Raw genomic sequence first — 16,851 nt, 5'->3', positions numbered from 1 at the left:
GCTTGATGAGAAATTCGTTTCAAAATGGGAAATAAGGGCTTGGCAGACCTCCAAGCCAATCAAGGGGGGGAAAAAAGAGGTAACAAGGCATCTGGGATGGACGGAACGGAAAAGCATAGATACCCGCGGCACAACGGCAGTTCAAACATGGAGTCTTAGGGAAATCCTACGCAATAGAGACTAGATTTTGATCGCTTCAAAAGCCCGCCGAATGTGATGCTTCTAAGCTGCCTGGGTACTCTCATTCCTTTCCACTAGGTCGCCAACGCCCAAGCCACGTCCAACCTTGACCTTCCTCTTCTTCTCGCCCTTGCTCTCAGCACCCTCCTCGTCCTTGCTGCCCATAGTGCCGACCGGCTCGCCCTCGTCCTCTCCGTCACTAATGCTTTCATCGATCATTGCCTGGCGGATGTCGGAGAGGTCCATACGCATGCTGTACGCATCCTCACCGTCTGCGTAGTACTTGGCTTCAACCTTGTCGACCACAAAGCCCAACGTGTCGCGGTACAGACGCAGTGCAGCATTGTTGGACACACGCACGTGTAGCGAGACGTAGTGTGCGCCGAAAGTCTCGGCCATGGCACGCTCTTCAGAAAAATCAGTGCGCCCTCCAACAATGGTGGTCAAGTGGAGTGGGTAATGTAGTGGGGAAGGTGTATAGCGTAACATGCTAACGATAGCTCGGGCGTGAAGGTGGACAATTGTTTTTGCTGGCAGGTGGAGGGAGACAACACTTACGGCTCTGCCTCATCAGCTTCTCGGCCAAACCCAGACGGCGGTGGGTACGCATGACACTCAAGCTAGTGATGTGACCATGTTGGATACCATCGGCAGGGTCCTCTTCCATCTTCGCGAGCACGTAACCCACAATCTTAGGAGGATCATAAGGGGTCTTGGGCGGGCGTGAGACCTGTCCGATTACGTCAGCGTCCAATCAGCACAGCTGGCAGCTAAGCTAGCACAGTTCTTGCAAGTGGGCAACAGTCGGCGAGAAAGTCGCAACGATCAAGCGCAGCGTACAAATACCGGCTTTCATCTTTACGACCATGTCTTTCAACAGGACGAATACAGCATGCCGCTTCAGGGTACCCGAATGTGGTGTTTGGGCGGAAAAGGAGAGGACAAGATGCGAAGAAAGAAGAGTGAAGACAGCAGGGTGGAAGAGAGAATAACTTACATCGACAGCAACATAAGACAACTGTGGCCAAGAGAGAGCATGGTAGAGGTAGTACTTGCAAAAGTAGTTTTCGGGCAGATTGGTGATGTTGGCGGTTTGGACATGTGGGATGTCGGACGGCTTGAGTACGCGGATATCCATCTTGATCTCTCTTGCGCCGCGCTATTCGAGCACAGCAGTTCGTGGGGCTCGGAGTTGGTCAAAGCCGCACGGGGCGAAGCGGGTGGTGGGGTGTTTCTGGGAGGACGGGAGGAGGTGTGGTTTGGAGAGAAACGTGACGTCCGGGCATTGACGCGAAACGCTGCTGCTCTCGCTTAGCCTCCGGAACCAATCAGAGCCGACAATCAGGCGCACTGCTTTCCGAAAACATCACATTGCAACAGCGTTCACTTCCTTAGTTGCCTGTAGTTTCGGGTTGCTCAAAGTGCCATGCTTGAAAAAAGCATGCTTCTTCATATGAAAATGTGTGTCACTCAATCCAAGCTAGTACGAGTTCGCCGTGCAGCCGACTACACCATGTATAGTAGCTAACGACGAAATCTGCTTATGTTAACAACATTAATTGCAGATTTTTAAGAATTCTTTATAGTCCCCTCTCGCAGCCGATGGCTAGCGTGAAGCCCATTCTTAGAAAAAAAAATAACATATGTGGGTAGTTGAAGCTATCGTCCGGATGTGTATGTAGAATTTTTAATTCCACATTTTCGTCCGGACGATAGCTTCAACTACCCATGACATGAGCAAAAAAAACAAATTCACGATAGCCATCGGCTGCAAGAGGAGACTGTAGTTAGTCGTGTTTAAGACCTGTCGTGCTCATAGCGTGGGGCCAAAGATTAGAGATAGCACATTTAGAGGTTCTCTACTTAACTAGTGCTCTCGTTTCAAAGGATATCTGAGAGGGACAAAAAATTCAGAAGCGTCGTTTCTTCCCATAAGCGGGAAGTCACGACGCACCATCTAGACATCTTATACCTCCTTTAATTCGCGAAGGTCCTAAAGTTGTCAATGAATCAATAAATGGCTTAGGGGATTATGCGCGAGTAAGGTCGTGGACATCAGTGACCTTTTTTTTTTTTTTGACTGAACCTTTTTCGTATGGCGTAATTTAACATTTTGGAGGTAAGTTGTAAAAGTTTAGATACAGCGGTTATAAATAAAATAGCGAAGCGGTAGATCAAACGAGAAGCATAATTGTTACCATCGTGCTCACATTTTGTCCAGCAATGAGTCGCTGAGAACCGGAAGAACGGGTGGTTGCTTCGGTGATATTCATAGAACTGGAACTGCGGTTGCCGTAAGGCCTTCCGATAGGCTCAAAGTCAGCTGAATCGCGACATCCTATTATAAGATGAAGCAAACCCGCGATTGGCAAGTTCCGATGGACTCCAGACTGAGTTACTGATGCACACATTGTGCAGCTTCGAATTAGAATATGCCAAATACGTCTCCACAAAGTCTCGGGGAAGCGCATGTGCTCCAACTGCAAGCCAAGCAAATCTCAGATCTTCGCGAAATTAGGGCTTTCGGGCTCCAGAAATTAGTTCCGTGGTGGCTGGCGAGTTGTTACAGTGAGTATGTGTGCGCATCTCTACGCAATAACCGGGAATCTCGCCGAGCAAGAGACAGAAATCTATTGCCTAGCTTTGACGATGGTAGCCGTCATCAGTGTTCATGTTCCCATTCCCGTACCACGACATTTTCTCCCGCCGAATGCCCGGATCCAAACCCTTGCTCCGATGTAAAAACCCCGCTGCAAGCCACAGCCGAACCGATTCACGATGAGATCGCAGTGGTCGAAGTTGTTGTGCCGGGATGTGGTATTTTGATTTTTGAGGCTCCAGCTAAACCTGCATCGACAAACGCCAGCCCTGGCTACATGCAAAACCCGCAGACGAAAGGAGAAGGCGCTTAGTCGAAAAGACCGAAGCCCATGTCCTCGTCGGACTCCTCCTTCTCTGTAGAAAACTGTCAGCTCGCGCCTGGCGCAAAATCGCAACATTATGAAGAACGTACCCTCCTCCTTGGCCTCCTCCTTGGCCTCCTCGGCAGCACCACCGGCAGCGGCGGCAGCACCACCAGCAGGCGCGGCGGCAGCAGGGCCACCAGAGCCGACGTTCAGCAGAAGCTCCTTGACGTCCTTGCCCTCAAGCGCCTGTCTTCATGTCAGAACTACCATCGCATCCAGAATCCCAGGCTCTTGCGCGCAGCGTACCTTGGCGAACAGCGACGTCCAGATGGGCTCGACATCGGCGATCTTAGCGGCGGAGATCAGAGTCTGGAGCTTGTCGGCCTGCGATGCGATTAGCAGTGGGCGGGCGGACCGGCGGAGGCGAACGGCGACTGACGGTGATCTCAATGCCGTCATCCGCGAGGATGAGAGCGGCGTAGGAAGAGGCAAGCTCGGAGGTCGACATTGTTGTATGTTGGTGTTCTGGCGAGGAGAATGTCGCGGGTCTGGTGTTGTCGTCGCTGTCGAGGTCTCGGATACGATCTTTTTGGGCAGAGTGTTGAGCAGCATGTGTGTCCGGGCCGGTGCGCGGCGAAAGTGTTGTTCCAGCTAGCGAGGGCTTGGCGCGCGCCCCGCATCAGTGATCCGTGATGCTGCACCGCGGCGATCTAGGCGTCTGTTACGTCAACCGGTCTTTCTCACACAACTCAACGCGCCGCTGACCGCCGTGCTTGCTCTCCGTCTCGCACTCCACGCCGCACCCCTCGCCTTCGCCCGAGCCATCATGACCGACTCGCCCGCGGTGCGCGCTCCGCTGGATCCCCAGGAACAGCCCATCCTGGACCAGCTCTTGAGCATCCGTACCCAGCTGGAGCTGCTGCGTGCCGACAAGTCCACCTACGTCAAATCCGAGGATGTGATCCGCCTGTATGGCAGCATTATCGAGCAGGTCGAGCGCGTTAATAAGCTCCGTACTCATAAACGACTCGAACAAAACAGAGGTCTGTCGTCTGCCCCTCTCTTTGCGCTCCGTCTTACTTGGCGCCTGCCCCCCCTGATGACCGTGAACCTTCGTTTTCGCGAGCTGCGCACCAAAGCTCCTGACTGATCTCTGTGGCAGTCGACACGGTGTTGGACGACTGTTTCCAGCTGATATCCCTGGCCTACATGGCTATTGGCAAAAACCATGAAGCCCCGGCCACCTATTCCGCCGTCTCGACCATGAAGGTAGCTACCTAAGTCTTGCTATTCAATCCGATACAGGACACTTACCTGCCTCAGCGCCTGCTCGATCATCTCTACGAAGCTGCGTTCTTCTCCCCAAAGGATCTTGATTCAATCGAGCACCGGTTGCAGGAGTACCGCACCTCTGTCGAAAGGGGCAAGGAGACGTACAGCCCGCATCTTATCACTCTCCTCGAAGCACGCATGGATGTCTGCCAGGAACTCCTTGGGAAGCTGCAGCATACGCTCGAGAAGCTTAGCTCTGAACTACGGCCAACCTACGAGAAATTAGTATCGATATTACGATCTCTTTCCGCATGCAATACACGGTCCAAGGTAAGTTGCATCGAAATGAGTGACAAACCGATGCCCTTTCCAAACTCTAGGGAGCGTGTTTCCCACGTCCGATACGCTTGTTCACAAACACGTCTGGGTTCTGCTTGCACATATCTTGCCGGTCGCTTTCCCTCGATTTTAGCTAATTTCTCTCCCAGTTCCCCGCGTCGGAGGTCAAGCAACTCCATGAGCAGTTGAAACAGATTGCGGAACAACTTCAAGCTGAAAACCAGATTGAAGTGAGCCATTCTGAGCAAGAACGATATGCGCAAGTCATCGAGCACATGCAAATCCGCCCAATGGACGCAGCACCGGAAGGTGATGAGTTGGTAAAAGATCTCCTTACGAGGTGCATCCTCTGGCACGATATCATAGAGCAAAGGTCTGTTCTGCAAACAACAACTTTTCATGGCCTTTAGTAGCTCACATATCCGGCAATTCAGGCAAGGCAAGGTCGACGACAAGTTCGCAGATGTATACAAGAAGCTCCACACCATCCGGACCCAGCTCGAGAAGTTGCAACTCACGCAAGCATGGTCTTTACGAGAAACCGACCTCTACAGCTTTCAGCGTCAGCTAGATAGGATCGACGAGAGCCGGGTGGACGGTAACTTCTTAGACAGCTTGGGGCGATCTGCCGATCTTCACACCCAAAGAGTCAGTAAACATACCTTTTGCTCGAAATTATGCTTACCATGATGATCAGACGCTTCTCTATCTTCTTCGGAAAAGTTATGCGTTGATATACACACTTATCATCTCTTCGGAACCTGTCTCGGAGGCTCTTCTACCCATCTACAACCAGCTCAACACGTTGAAGAAGTGCCTAGAGGAAGTCAGAAAATCTGGCGGCGTTTCTTCCCCTCGTGACCTATATCCATACAGCATGAAGGTACGAGTCCATCAGCATCATGCTCGCTACGCTGTTAACAAATCGAATAGTTGAACTCTATCGACAACATGCGCCAAGACGGAAAGTTCATGATCGGCGACGACATCCCCGATGGCCAAGGGGCGGTGAACCACCTTCTTGCTGAATGCTTCGAGCTTGCATACGAGCTTCGAACTGCGGCCGAGGAGGAGTCCGAAGACGAGAGTGAGGCGGTCCAACAAGATGCGGAGCCACCGAAGATCGAAGCGCAATGATTCTGGACGTTAACTGCTTACTGAGGAGTCTGGGAGCATGGCGTCTCGGGACAATAACGGAGAAGGCTCAAGAAGGCGTGCGAGAAAGAATTTTTTTGGCGAGGCCTTTAATACGACGCGTGATGGAAGTCAGGGCGGTTTTCCATAATTTGTGCGTTTAAGAGTGGAAGCGACCAGTATTCTGGCTCTATGTATCGATTTGTATTCTGTCAAGCAAGTCTGAACCGTCTCCTTCATCGAATGCAGGCGGGGCGTCTGCATCCTTGAAGGTTAAGCGATCTCCGTATGATATGCCTGCGCATCGTTAGCTACATACGAAGCTGTCGGCCCTTCAGTCGAACATACACAGTTCTTCACCGGCTTTTATGTCGCGAAGAGTTTGATATACCACTACCGAGTGCTCGAGATCCCTCTCCCAGCCTACATTCTGGTCTCGAGCGTGGTTGAACATCGACCCCAGGCCGAAGATGACGGCCTGAGTCATCTGTTTTTTGCCCTCGGCAGTAGTTGTCGGCCAGTTGCTGCCTCAATCAATCACCGAACATAGCTGCGGAACGATATTCACGAAATACATACTACGTATAATGGTACAAGCTGGTATGCTTGATGTATTTGTCGTTCTCATCGGCAGCTAGAGGAAGCACTGGACATACCTCTATGGTTGTCCGGGCAGGGATGTCGCGTGCAGCAAAGACACCTCGGCCTGTACAACAGCAGGTCAGACAGAACAGCCCAGGCCAGTAGGTGTCGTGGAACGACCTTTGGGAGTATCGAGAACCAACACAAGATCCGCAGATCGGCGCAAGGCGACATGGTCCTTTGTGTCACCGCTCATTTCTTCTTCAGCCAACGGACGCGGCGCTGAGAATTTTACGCTTTGTGCGAGGTCACACGGGCGGCAGCGAGCCGGGTGGTTGAGCTCTGCCAGGGCGTTGAAATTTCTCCGAAACGGGTGTGCGGGCGGTGACACAGACTGGATGCGCAAGGAAGGTGGGGCGCACGCGGCAGCATCCGCCAATTCGCTCCCGCACCTGCACGTCAACAGCTACTCCACCCGGACGGAGGCCGGTTGCTCATCCCAACCACGCACTCACCTTGCGAATCCCGCCTGCTGGGCGCTTCGCTGTGTCTCTGCCGCGCATCAACGCCCCCAGCATTTCGTCGCCCATGGCTCACCAACGCACTCACTCAACGAGTGAGGGTCTCAAGGGCCCACACGCTGTCAGCCTGAAGGTTTTGCGGTAAATCACAGTGCCTCCCTTTGCTGCTCTGTATTCCTAGTAACTAATTGCCTATCTCAGCCTCTCGCGCCCCTCGTTGGCCCACAGCTTCCCGCTCCCGCAGCCCGCCGAGCGCGATGAATTCACCATACCGCCCAATGCCTCCCTCGCCTACCCCACCGCCGAACCCAAGGACCCCTTCATGGTCTCGCCGCTCTTGAAGCTACCCGAGGCGTTTGGGAGCGCGTATGTCGGCGAGGCCTTTTCATGCACGCTCTGTGCGAACAACGAACTGCTGCACGGTGACGAGAGCAGGACGGTGAGCGCTGTAAAGATCGCTGCTGAAATGCAGACGCCCTCTGCTCCAGGTGGCATACCGCTGGAGCTGGAGCCGCGAGACGACGGCGATGGAGGACAGAGCCAAGGGATTGTCGGCACGGGTCAATCGGTGCAGAAGATCCTTACATTCGACCTGAAAGAAGAGGGTTCTCACACCCTGGCCGTCACGGTGACATATACTGAAACCCAGATGGCTGGCGAGGGCCAGGCAGCGGGCGGCCGAGTTCGGACGTTCCGCAAACTATACCAATTCGTGGCACAACAGCTTATCAGCGTGAAGACGAAAACCAGCGAGCTCGCCTCCAAGGGCGGACTGGGCAAATTTGTACTAGAGGCGCAGCTGGAGAATCTTGGCGAAGGAAGCTTGAGCCTCGAGGTAGGTGCTGGGCCCACGAATCGTGCGGATGGCCTATTACTGAAACGGGTTTGCAGCCGGTCATTGTCAACGCAGAGGCGCCATTCAAGGCCAGCTCCCTGAACATGCCTCTCAACGCTTCTCCGGAAGAGCCGCCTCATCTCCCTGTGCTCGGTCCTGGGGATGTCTCCCAGGTCGCTTTCATCCTTGAGCAGCAAGAAAGCGCAGCGGAGGAGGACGCAACTCCGGCATCAAAGGCATCAGCGCGACGCATGCTTGTCCGCAACCTATGGGTGCAGTGGCGAAGCCCGCTGGGTGGCCGGGGATCGCTAAAGATCGGACCCCTCTTCACTCGCACGCGTTGATGGAGAGCGACTGTGCCGTAACGGCACTCACGTAGCGGCTTGGTTTTGACAACACAAGGCCCATGCGGCAGCACCGTCTGACGCTAGACAGCCGGGGAGCGGACCGGCGGCACGCACAGGGTTTGGAGGATGGACGCTACGGTCCACGGACTGACACGCACAGAACAAGAAGGGAGAGCAGGCACGCTCGTAGGGCGGGACGGGCTACCGGCCGGGAGCGCTGGGGAAACGGACGTGGCAGGTAGAGGAGGGTGGAGAAGAGATTATGCGACAGGCATTTGCTTGTGCCTGAAGGCTAAATGCAAGACCAAACAAACAAGCGCTGCGACTTGGCCGGGGGGCTTGCAGCTGGGCTGAGGGCTGGGCCCGCGGGACTGGCGCTGCACTCAACCTCAAACATGGCATGCTCAAACAGCCGGAGCGGGCAGCACAAAAACGTGGTGCTCGGTGGCTTGAGGAGATCTACCCAGGGCTTGATTGCGTCAACACCAAGATTAGCTCTGCGCTGCAGCACGGACGCGGCGCTCTTCACGCAGGCGTCGACACGGGTGTACGATAAATATAGGCGGATGTGGGGAGACCGGTGATGAGGCAGCGGCGGCACCCCTTTTCGTGAGAGGTTCGACGTGCTCATGCTGCGCCAAGCGCCGCTACTACACAAACGCTGCTCGCATTGACGTTCGTGGTCCCTGCAGCGCGCGCCGCGGCGGAAAGGGGAAGCCGCCCCTCTCGGCCAGCTGCTGCGACCGCCTGCGCTCGTCAGCCCGGGTGGCATCATGTGCAGAGCCCCTGCCGATTGCGACCCGGCACTTCTGCTCACACGACTGCGTTGCGCGGCCGTTCGGCAGGCCGCCCAGGGACAGCGCCCGGAAATGGCATCGAACAAGCGGCGCCAATCATGGCCGCCAAGCGCAGCAGGCGCATCGTCTACGGCGCGCAGCCAATGATGCGCGCGCATCGCGCCGTATTGTATTCGGGCGAGGGCCCGCGTTGGGCGGTTGTGTACGAGCAGCGCGTCCGGCCGCGGCTGGTGGTGGTCGGGGCTGCTGGGGGGCATTGCGCTGAGCGCGACGGGCGAACAGGGCGCCGCGCTACAGAGACCCTCGCGGCGGCGCCATCAAATGCTGATGTGCGCGTGTGCCTGCGCGGGAAAATATCGCGCGCGCTGCTGTGGGGAGGGCAGCATTGCGAACGCAGCATCGGCTGCTGGTGGTGGTGGTCGACGAGGCCGCTGACTGGGCGGCCGCCGCAGCCCTGGCCCGCTCCTGCGTTCCCTGTCCTTGTCGCCGCGCTGCAGTGGGCGGTCCCTGGGCGATCAGTGCCAGCCCGGTCTTTCTGGAGAGATAACAGCGAGCGAAGCTTGACACGCCGCACAGCGCGATGCGCCCGAGGCAGGCCAGGATCGCTGCTCGCGGCCTTCTTAATATTATACCACCAGAACCACTCCTGACCCGCCCCAGCGCCCTGTCGCTGCCGCCGCTTGCCCCCCTCCAGCAAGCCCTGCCCGCACACCCCCCAGGCTGCCCGCCGGCCCAGAGCCTCCACGCCGCGCCGTCCTGACGAGACAGCGCCGGCCCACTCGCAACGCAACACCCTCCGTCTCTGTCGCACAAAGCAAGCTCCCGCGCGTCCGTCTGCCGCAGAACATCCATGCAGCAACACAAACGGTGCCCGTACATGACTTGACGCCGCCTGCAGCATCTGCCTCTCCTTCTTCCCCCTCCGCGCCTCCCCAGCGCCGCCGCTCTTTTCCCCCGCCCACCTCGCCGCTCTTTGAATCCGAAGCTGCTCTCCATTTCTATGCCCTGCATCCCGTCCTGAATCGCGAAACACAATGGCCCCCGCACCGCCCTCCGCCGACCCGGCCAACCTGCCCCTCGCCGACTACTTTTTCATATCCGGCATCGAGTCCTCCCAGGTCTACGACGCCCAGCGCATCAACGGCGCCGCTATCGCCCCCGCCGAGTCCACCATCGAGGAGGATGCTGCGCTCGAGGTCGAGGAGGAGGCCGCGCCGACCCCGCCACGGCCTACTTCGTCCGATGGTGCTTCTCTTTCCAAACGCGCCAGCCGCGAGACGCGCCAGTCGATAAGCAGCGTCATAGGTCCTGACACCGGCCCGGGGCCAACCGCGAGCAACCGCAGCAGCGCCACCATCAAGGGCTTCCCCCAGATTGGCGGCTCCGGACTGAGCGACTTTGACTTCGACCAGGCCTTGCGCAAGTTCGCCGCTGAGCGCGAGACGTTCCTCGAGGAGATACAGTTCAGCGCTGGCACGCTCAAGCAGGAGGACCGCCCGCGCCCACGGCCGAAGACGCAGAGGATAGTGAGCGAGGATGCCAGCACTCTCGGCGCCGGCATTGGAAGCATCAGGAGGAGGATCAGCACCATCGGGAGGAGCCAGCGCAACTCCAGCGTGATGCGTAACTGTAAGTTCGCGCCGTGTGTTGAGCACGCGCCGTTGTTAACCATTGCCGCAGCTTCGGTTCGTACTTCGAGGAGGATGAGTGGATACAACTCCGTCATTCCTGCGCCGCGCCCTTTCTTGCACACGCCCAACATGCATCCCTTGAAGAGAAGATACGAGCCAGTTCTGCTCGATAGATACCCGCCCAAAGCCATGGTCGACGAACTCAAGCGGAGAAATCCCTTCCCAGACTATGTCCCCATGTTTGCCTTTCCTAACGATGTGAACGTGGTTTCGTCAGACGAGCGCCCGAGGTCGACGTGGCATGGTTTTGCTATGACTAATGGCGACGGCTCCAAGCTGCACGGCATCTGCCTGACCGTGTGGGTGCCGCTCAATCCTGTAGCTGCCGAGGAGCTGGAGCGTCAGTGCGAAGAATGGCGAAAGGCGAACATGACGCCCGAGGAGAGAGAGCTAGCCGGGAGCCTTGGAGAGCGGTTGGCCGCCGAGAGAGCAAAACTTTCGAGGTTGCTGGCCCAGCTGCCTACCGTGCCCTCGGGATCGGAGGAAAGAGAACAGCTCGAGGACGACATCAGCGCCGTCGAAGAAAAGATTGGCCTGATGAATGATCTACTACGCCCCGTTCGGCACGGTGCTGCGTCCAAAATTGACGGCCTGACGGATGGCGAAACTGGCCTCTGGATCCCCCGAGCGTATGGCGTGCTAGGTAGGGAGGGAGGCATGACGAGCTTCTGGAAGGAGTGGTTGCGAGCCGTCGTCGTGCCCATGTATCAGGACAGTCTCCTGCGAATCCCGGCAAGCTCGCCGAGGATCGGCATGTGGCAGCCACTGGAGCGCTACGTCGTCAACCTCTGCGCTGAGGCGCTCAGCCCGATGTCTTCGATCACGCAGGTCGAGCTTGCCGTGCGCGAACTCCGCATGTATGCACGCAAGGAAGCGGCCAACGAACTACCGGGATCCAGAAACACGGATATCTATGCTCTGTTCCGGTCGCTGTCGATCCAGAACATCGTCACTCTCTTCGAGTACGTCCTCTCGGAGGGCCGCATCATCCTACTATCTTCGCACACGAGCATGCTGCACCTTGCCAGTGCAGCGATAACTCACCTGTTATATCCATTCAAATGGGCGGGCGTCTTCATCCCCGTCCTTCCGGTCCGCTTGATCCAAGCTTTGGAGGCCCCTTGTCCCTACATTGTCGGAATCGAACGCCGCTATGAGAACGTCGAGTTGCCTGAAGACGATTTCGTGCTTGTAGACCTCGACCAGGACGTAATCGAAAGCACGGCACCTCCCGTACCATTGCCTCGCCAGCAACGAAGGAAGTTGATTTCGCTGTTGCAGCTCGCTGCGCCACACCACATCAAATATGGTGTCCCTACTGGACCACCCGCCTACGCCGTGGACGCATTTCCTTACGACTCGTACTCTTCCGAGAACACGGCCATCTTCACGCACAAAGCGCCTCGTGCGACGCTTGCGCACTATGTCAGTCTCAATTCAGCGTCATTTGGGCCCGCTGGCGCCGTCACAGCCCCCCGTCTCTGCGTCTTCAACGCTTTCCTCCAGGCGAGAGCCGAAAGCCGAGGGGCCAGTCGGGGAGCTAGCAGAGGCGGTGCCGAGAGACCGTCGACGAGCTCTACAAGCAGAACAAACACCTCACCTCCATCGCCTAGCAGCAGGTCGCCAACTTCAATGGTATTCCCTCCCCTGCCCTCCACGCCAATCTCCCGGAGCGATTCCGGTTATGCTCTCCAAGCAAGCCTCCGCGAAAAGCGCTCCGGCCATTTTGATGCGGCCTCTCGACGGAGCTCTTCGGTACTTCAAAAAGCAGTCCATACGATCACGTCCATCAAAAGTACTAACTCTCTGCCACAGTTTGGTCCGGAGAGAATGAACACCCTACGTCGTCCAAGCCAACCGATCCTCGGCCACTCGTCCAACCTATCCACCTCGACTCTCGGCACCGAATTCCGACCTCCCGGTTCTTCGTATGCTCCGTCTGTTTACGCACAGTCTACGCTCGCTGCCTCAACAGTCATGCCCAACGCATTTTCTGCTCCCGTCCGCAACTCGGACACAACCCAATGGTGCGAGGGTCATTGCATGCAGTGGCGGCCGAACGACGAGAGGGCGACATGCTCCATCTGCGATGAGAAGGCAGAGGACGGCATGTTCAGGTGCACTGGTAGGTTGATTTTACTTTCCAATCCGCCATTCCTCCGTGTCGGCTAACGCCAAATAGGCTGCAGTGTTATTGCTCACCCCAGGTGTTTGAACCAAATTTGCCTTGTCTGCCCCTCTGCTTTTCTACCCGACCAGGTGCGCGCTGCTTTCGTGCGGTGCTTCGCCAGCCTCTTGTACACGTATAGGCGGTTCTTAGGGGCACCCAGCTCGGATCAGAAGAAATCCGGATTGATGTACTCGTTCAACATCGACGGCTTCATGAGGAGCATGCCAAGCGAGAACCAAGAGTATTTTACCATGCTGCGTGAGACTCAAGGTAAGCTTCAATTTGAAACCTGGGTAACTCAGATCCGACTAACCGTGCCACTTCTTAGGCTTTAACGAATTCATCCACGAGCGAGAAACGACCCGCTCAGACGACCCGTCGATCAAGCTCTTTGACCAGATAATCCTGTCCAAGAAAAACCGTGGACGCACATCCTTTTTCTCGAAATCTTCGACCGACTTCCTCAACGACACTTCTGATCACCTGTGGCGCTCTGCAGTCGCAACGCCGCCATCTGCGCGCTTTCCTGGAGACTACCGTGCGGTCATCAGTCGGCAGCCAGCTAAACTGGACCCAACATTGATGAAAGAACCAAGAGTCATCCAAGGTGTACCGAGAGTCCCACAACAAAAGGCCAAGCGGAAGCCAATTCCGTCCATGATTGGCGGCAAATGAGACGAATCGTCACGAATTTCACCTTTCCCTTCGCCTTGACCACGATCATTACAAGTTTCCATCTCCTTCAGACAGATTCGACGGCCCTGATGCGGATTTCTCAAAAGATCCGCCAAAAGGAAACAAAACAAGGCTAGAAGAGCCATGCGGCCGTGTGTTGACCTGTCACTGTCACCACTGCTCCCTCTCTCCATTTTCTTCGAGTATAAATGCCACTCGACCTGATGCAATAGCATAAAGAAGGCTAGAAAGCCTATCATCACACCATCAAAGACTGGCCAGCCCCTACACAGCAAACGGGCCTCCACACCATCAATTTCTCATTCCTTGTCTAATATTATCTGCCCTGAGCACTTGATCTTCAGGGAGATGTACTCTTTTTGTCTACTGTCGAGCGTTGGAGCATTTGGGCGTCAATTTAGAGCAAAAAAAAACTCCCCCCATTTGGATATTCTTGGATAACCTGGAGGATCGAATTCCGAGCCTGTTGAATTGCACCACTTCCTCGCCTATTGTGTCACATTGTCGTTTTTTCTGTAAAAATGTGTTTTTTTCGCTGCGCCGTACCTCTTACACGCTAGGTGCATGGACTTGAAGATCACTCCCAGCCCTCATATTTCTCGTCTTTCTGCCTACACTGGTTGCCGCTCTCAGATGACGTCTTGCGACTTACAAGGTTTCGCGCTACTTCTGTCTTCGTTTGCTGGTTTCTTTTCTCTTTTGTTTTCACTTAAGCGATACCTACCTAGAGCAAGAACAGGTTTGTTAAGTTCAGGTTTAAGAGCAAGTGGGAAAAGGTCACTTGACGCCCACTTAAGAGGATGTTATAATTAATGTAGCTACTTGAACGAGGAAAGCGTAGCAATGCGCGCTAACCTCAATAATATACAACTTCAAGAGTCACAAAGGTACATTGAGGGCCATACAGTGTCCCATTTATTTCCTAACAGACTGGAGTATAGTCTTTTCAACCGCATGCAATGGCATGTGCCACATGGGAAGGGGCCCAGAGACCTTGTTGCTGCGGCGAAAATGAACGGATTCACCGGTCAGCACACCAGCGACCGGAAGTGTGCGGATGTTGATTGAAGAATTGATGCCACTCCTGCTCCGAGGTGGTATGTAGCCAGTGATACGTCACAGCCATGCGCGGGGTAAGGCGGCCAGACCCTGCCGATCACTTGGCAACGCAATCAAAGGCATGCGGCGCAGAGATTCGTCGGTTCGCCCGCCCGCCGGCCTATACACTATTCTAACGTCATCCCACTTTCGAGCGCACGCCTCCACCACATAGCCCAGCTTCCCTCGCCGTTCACTCTCTTCCACTGCGCCCCTTGTTTTTGCCACACAACCGTATCGAATTGCCTAGGTCGCGGTCATATACTACCAACTCGCCCTATCTCGTCCCGTGCCAGCTTTACCTTCTAGCCAGAGAAAAGGTAAACGACCTCCATTGTTACCTCGGCCCAGATCTCTTGCGCTCCACTCTCGTCCTGTGCATTCAAATCGGGGTTAAAAAGAGAAGACATATCAAACATCTCAGGCCATGGTCCCGGATAGCTAAGGGCGAGCAGAAATCATCATGCCATACGACCTGAAAGGACGCAACGTCTTGATTACTGGTGGCTCGAGGTGAGTAATTGCATCCCGACACGAGTGCGCGATTTTTGTAGTGATACACCATTTTCTTGCGGGACATCTTCCTGCTCCGTGTCAGAAAATGCAACCGGACTCCTGGGCCATGCATTTGATCAACTGACAGAGTCTTTCAGAGGTCTTGGTGCCGTTCTCACCCGCACCTTCGCTGCTCAAGGATGCAACATAGCGATCAACTTTCAAAGCTCAGAGACTGCAGCGAAAGACCTCGCCCAGGAAATTGAGGAGAAGTACCATGTCAAAGCGACAATAATCAAGGCTGTACGCGATTTGTCACGGAAATTAAACCTTTGCTTTTTATTGTTGACTTAAATCCCATAGGACGTTGGCATCACTACAGAATGTGAGCGCTGTGTTGGAGACACAGTCAAGGCAATCGGAGGCTTAGATATCCTTATCGGGAATGCCGTAAGTGCCTCTTTGGAAATGATGAGTTTTGACCACATTGCAGTGTCTTTTGTGAGGGCGCCTCCATGAAATAACTCTGGATAACATTTGCTACGCAGGGTTACACCAAGTTCACGGAAAATTGGGGTGATCTTGACGCTCTAAGCGAAGAAGACTGGGACAAGGTAGGCACATACCTTTGTTCTTCTGGTGCTGTTTCTGTGGGTGTCGCTTACCATGGTGCCATTGACAGTGTTTTGCCGTCAATGTGAAATCAAAGCTAGCACTCATGAGAGCTGCCGGTCCTATCTTCCGTGAAAACCCAGATGGCGGCGTGTTCCTCATCACCTCATCCATAGCGGTATAAGGGTCCCCTTGGTTCATCTGGCGATAAGCATAATATCCTCTGACCTTCCTCCTAGGGTGTCTCTCAGGGTGGCAGTTCAATGGCGTAAGTCTAGCTTTCGAACTTGCCAAACCGGGTGGTGAAGGTTTTTTACCTTTCTCAGAGCTGTCTCGCACGAGGAATTGCACACTACTCGCGTGGGCAGTTGGAGATCATGTCTGCATGCTTTTTGCGGGATTTAACCCCGCGTTTACGTCTGTTTGTTTTCTTCAACTGCTCACAGAGAATAATTGTGCTTTCACGCGCGGAACACATCTGGGGAGGGCAGAATCTCATGTACCCGATCTCGATAATGCTGTGGCTGATCCTCAGACTTGCAGTTATTCCGTGACCAAGGCTGCTCAGCTTCACCTGATGAAGTGTTTGGCCTCGGTCTGTGGTCCCAAGATTCGGGTCAACGCCGTACTGCCTGGTCTCTTATTGACCGACTGGGTTCGACTCACGTTACTTTTGGTCGTTGTCGGGCATTGGAACTAATTGATCCTCTCAATCAGGGTAACCAGTACGGTGAAGAGCGCATTGCGTCTCTCAAAGACAGAGCAGCTCTGAAGAAGGAGACTGATCTGCAGGATTGCGCAAACGTCTTTGTTGACCTCGCCAAAAACACGTCCATTACCGGCGCCAAGATCCAAGTCGGTAAGAGCCCAATTCTCAGCCAAGAAAGAACCGAGCTGATTCTCTAGATGCTGGCCTCTATATTGCAGCGCCTTAGCTCGACCGAGAGTCGGCTAATGCGCATAGTTGCGCAACTTGTATGGCTACTAGTGATCCGTGGAGTTGCATGTACTGATGGTTAATGCATACGAATATAGCGGAGAGCAAACGTGCCGAAATTAGGCTGATTCCCGTCGATTTGTAGCGAAATGCAAGAGATTGGTCCATACTCGAGGGTTGAAAGTTGTGTTTCAAAGAAGAGGCTGTGCTTCTCTTTCTGCGTTCACGTCCAGCTAGTT

General features: G+C 54.9%; 6 protein-coding genes across 6 annotated transcripts; 4 read left to right on the top strand and 2 right to left on the bottom strand.

Moving 5' to 3' along the window:
• Nucleotides 1-222: 222 nt before the first annotated feature.
• On the bottom strand, nt 223-1,318 carry LTHEOB_4397 (N-acetyltransferase; the record flags this gene model as incomplete). Its single annotated transcript, XM_035513426.1, has 3 exons — nt 223-587; nt 739-910; nt 1,178-1,318. 3 exons carry the CDS (start codon nt 1,316-1,318, stop codon nt 223-225), a joined length of 678 nt encoding a protein of 225 aa, XP_035375101.1.
• Nucleotides 1,319-3,088: 1,770 nt separating this feature from the next.
• On the bottom strand, nt 3,089-3,594 carry LTHEOB_4396 (60s acidic ribosomal protein; the record flags this gene model as incomplete). The annotated part of the gene is made up of 4 exons (XM_035513425.1): nt 3,089-3,135; nt 3,194-3,332; nt 3,393-3,470; nt 3,526-3,594. 4 exons carry the CDS (start codon nt 3,592-3,594, stop codon nt 3,089-3,091), a joined length of 333 nt encoding a protein of 110 aa, XP_035375100.1.
• Nucleotides 3,595-3,912: 318 nt separating this feature from the next.
• LTHEOB_4395 (uncharacterized protein) lies at nt 3,913-5,834 on the top strand (the record flags this gene model as incomplete). The annotated part of the gene is made up of 7 exons (XM_035513424.1): nt 3,913-4,129; nt 4,249-4,355; nt 4,410-4,688; nt 4,847-5,070; nt 5,132-5,345; nt 5,395-5,580; nt 5,631-5,834. The coding sequence occupies 7 exons, from the start codon at nt 3,913-3,915 to the stop codon at nt 5,832-5,834; spliced, it is 1,431 nt and encodes a 476-aa protein (XP_035375099.1).
• Nucleotides 5,835-7,001: 1,167 nt separating this feature from the next.
• LTHEOB_4394 (uncharacterized protein) lies at nt 7,002-8,306 on the top strand (the record flags this gene model as incomplete). The annotated part of the gene is made up of 4 exons (XM_035513423.1): nt 7,002-7,075; nt 7,136-7,769; nt 7,826-8,041; nt 8,277-8,306. The coding sequence occupies 4 exons, from the start codon at nt 7,002-7,004 to the stop codon at nt 8,304-8,306; spliced, it is 954 nt and encodes a 317-aa protein (XP_035375098.1).
• Nucleotides 8,307-9,947: 1,641 nt separating this feature from the next.
• On the top strand, nt 9,948-13,449 carry LTHEOB_4393 (DENN domain containing protein; the record flags this gene model as incomplete). The annotated part of the gene is made up of 5 exons (XM_035513422.1): nt 9,948-10,542; nt 10,594-12,029; nt 12,420-12,729; nt 12,787-13,044; nt 13,103-13,449. 5 exons carry the CDS (start codon nt 9,948-9,950, stop codon nt 13,447-13,449), a joined length of 2,946 nt encoding a protein of 981 aa, XP_035375097.1.
• Nucleotides 13,450-15,031: 1,582 nt separating this feature from the next.
• LTHEOB_4392 (Short-chain dehydrogenase/reductase SDR) lies at nt 15,032-16,581 on the top strand (the record flags this gene model as incomplete). Its single annotated transcript, XM_035513421.1, has 7 exons — nt 15,032-15,081; nt 15,222-15,366; nt 15,427-15,513; nt 15,612-15,677; nt 15,915-15,943; nt 16,219-16,330; nt 16,393-16,581. The coding sequence occupies 7 exons, from the start codon at nt 15,032-15,034 to the stop codon at nt 16,579-16,581; spliced, it is 678 nt and encodes a 225-aa protein (XP_035375096.1).
• Nucleotides 16,582-16,851: the final 270 nt, after the last annotated feature.

This window comes from Lasiodiplodia theobromae, assembly GCF_012971845.1.
Source record: "Lasiodiplodia theobromae strain AM2As chromosome Unknown scaffold_11, whole genome shotgun sequence".
NCBI lineage: Eukaryota > Fungi > Ascomycota > Dothideomycetes > Botryosphaeriales > Botryosphaeriaceae > Lasiodiplodia > Lasiodiplodia theobromae.
The sequence above is the reverse complement of the archived record's forward strand: the minus strand, read 5'-3'. Positions and strand labels throughout refer to the sequence as shown.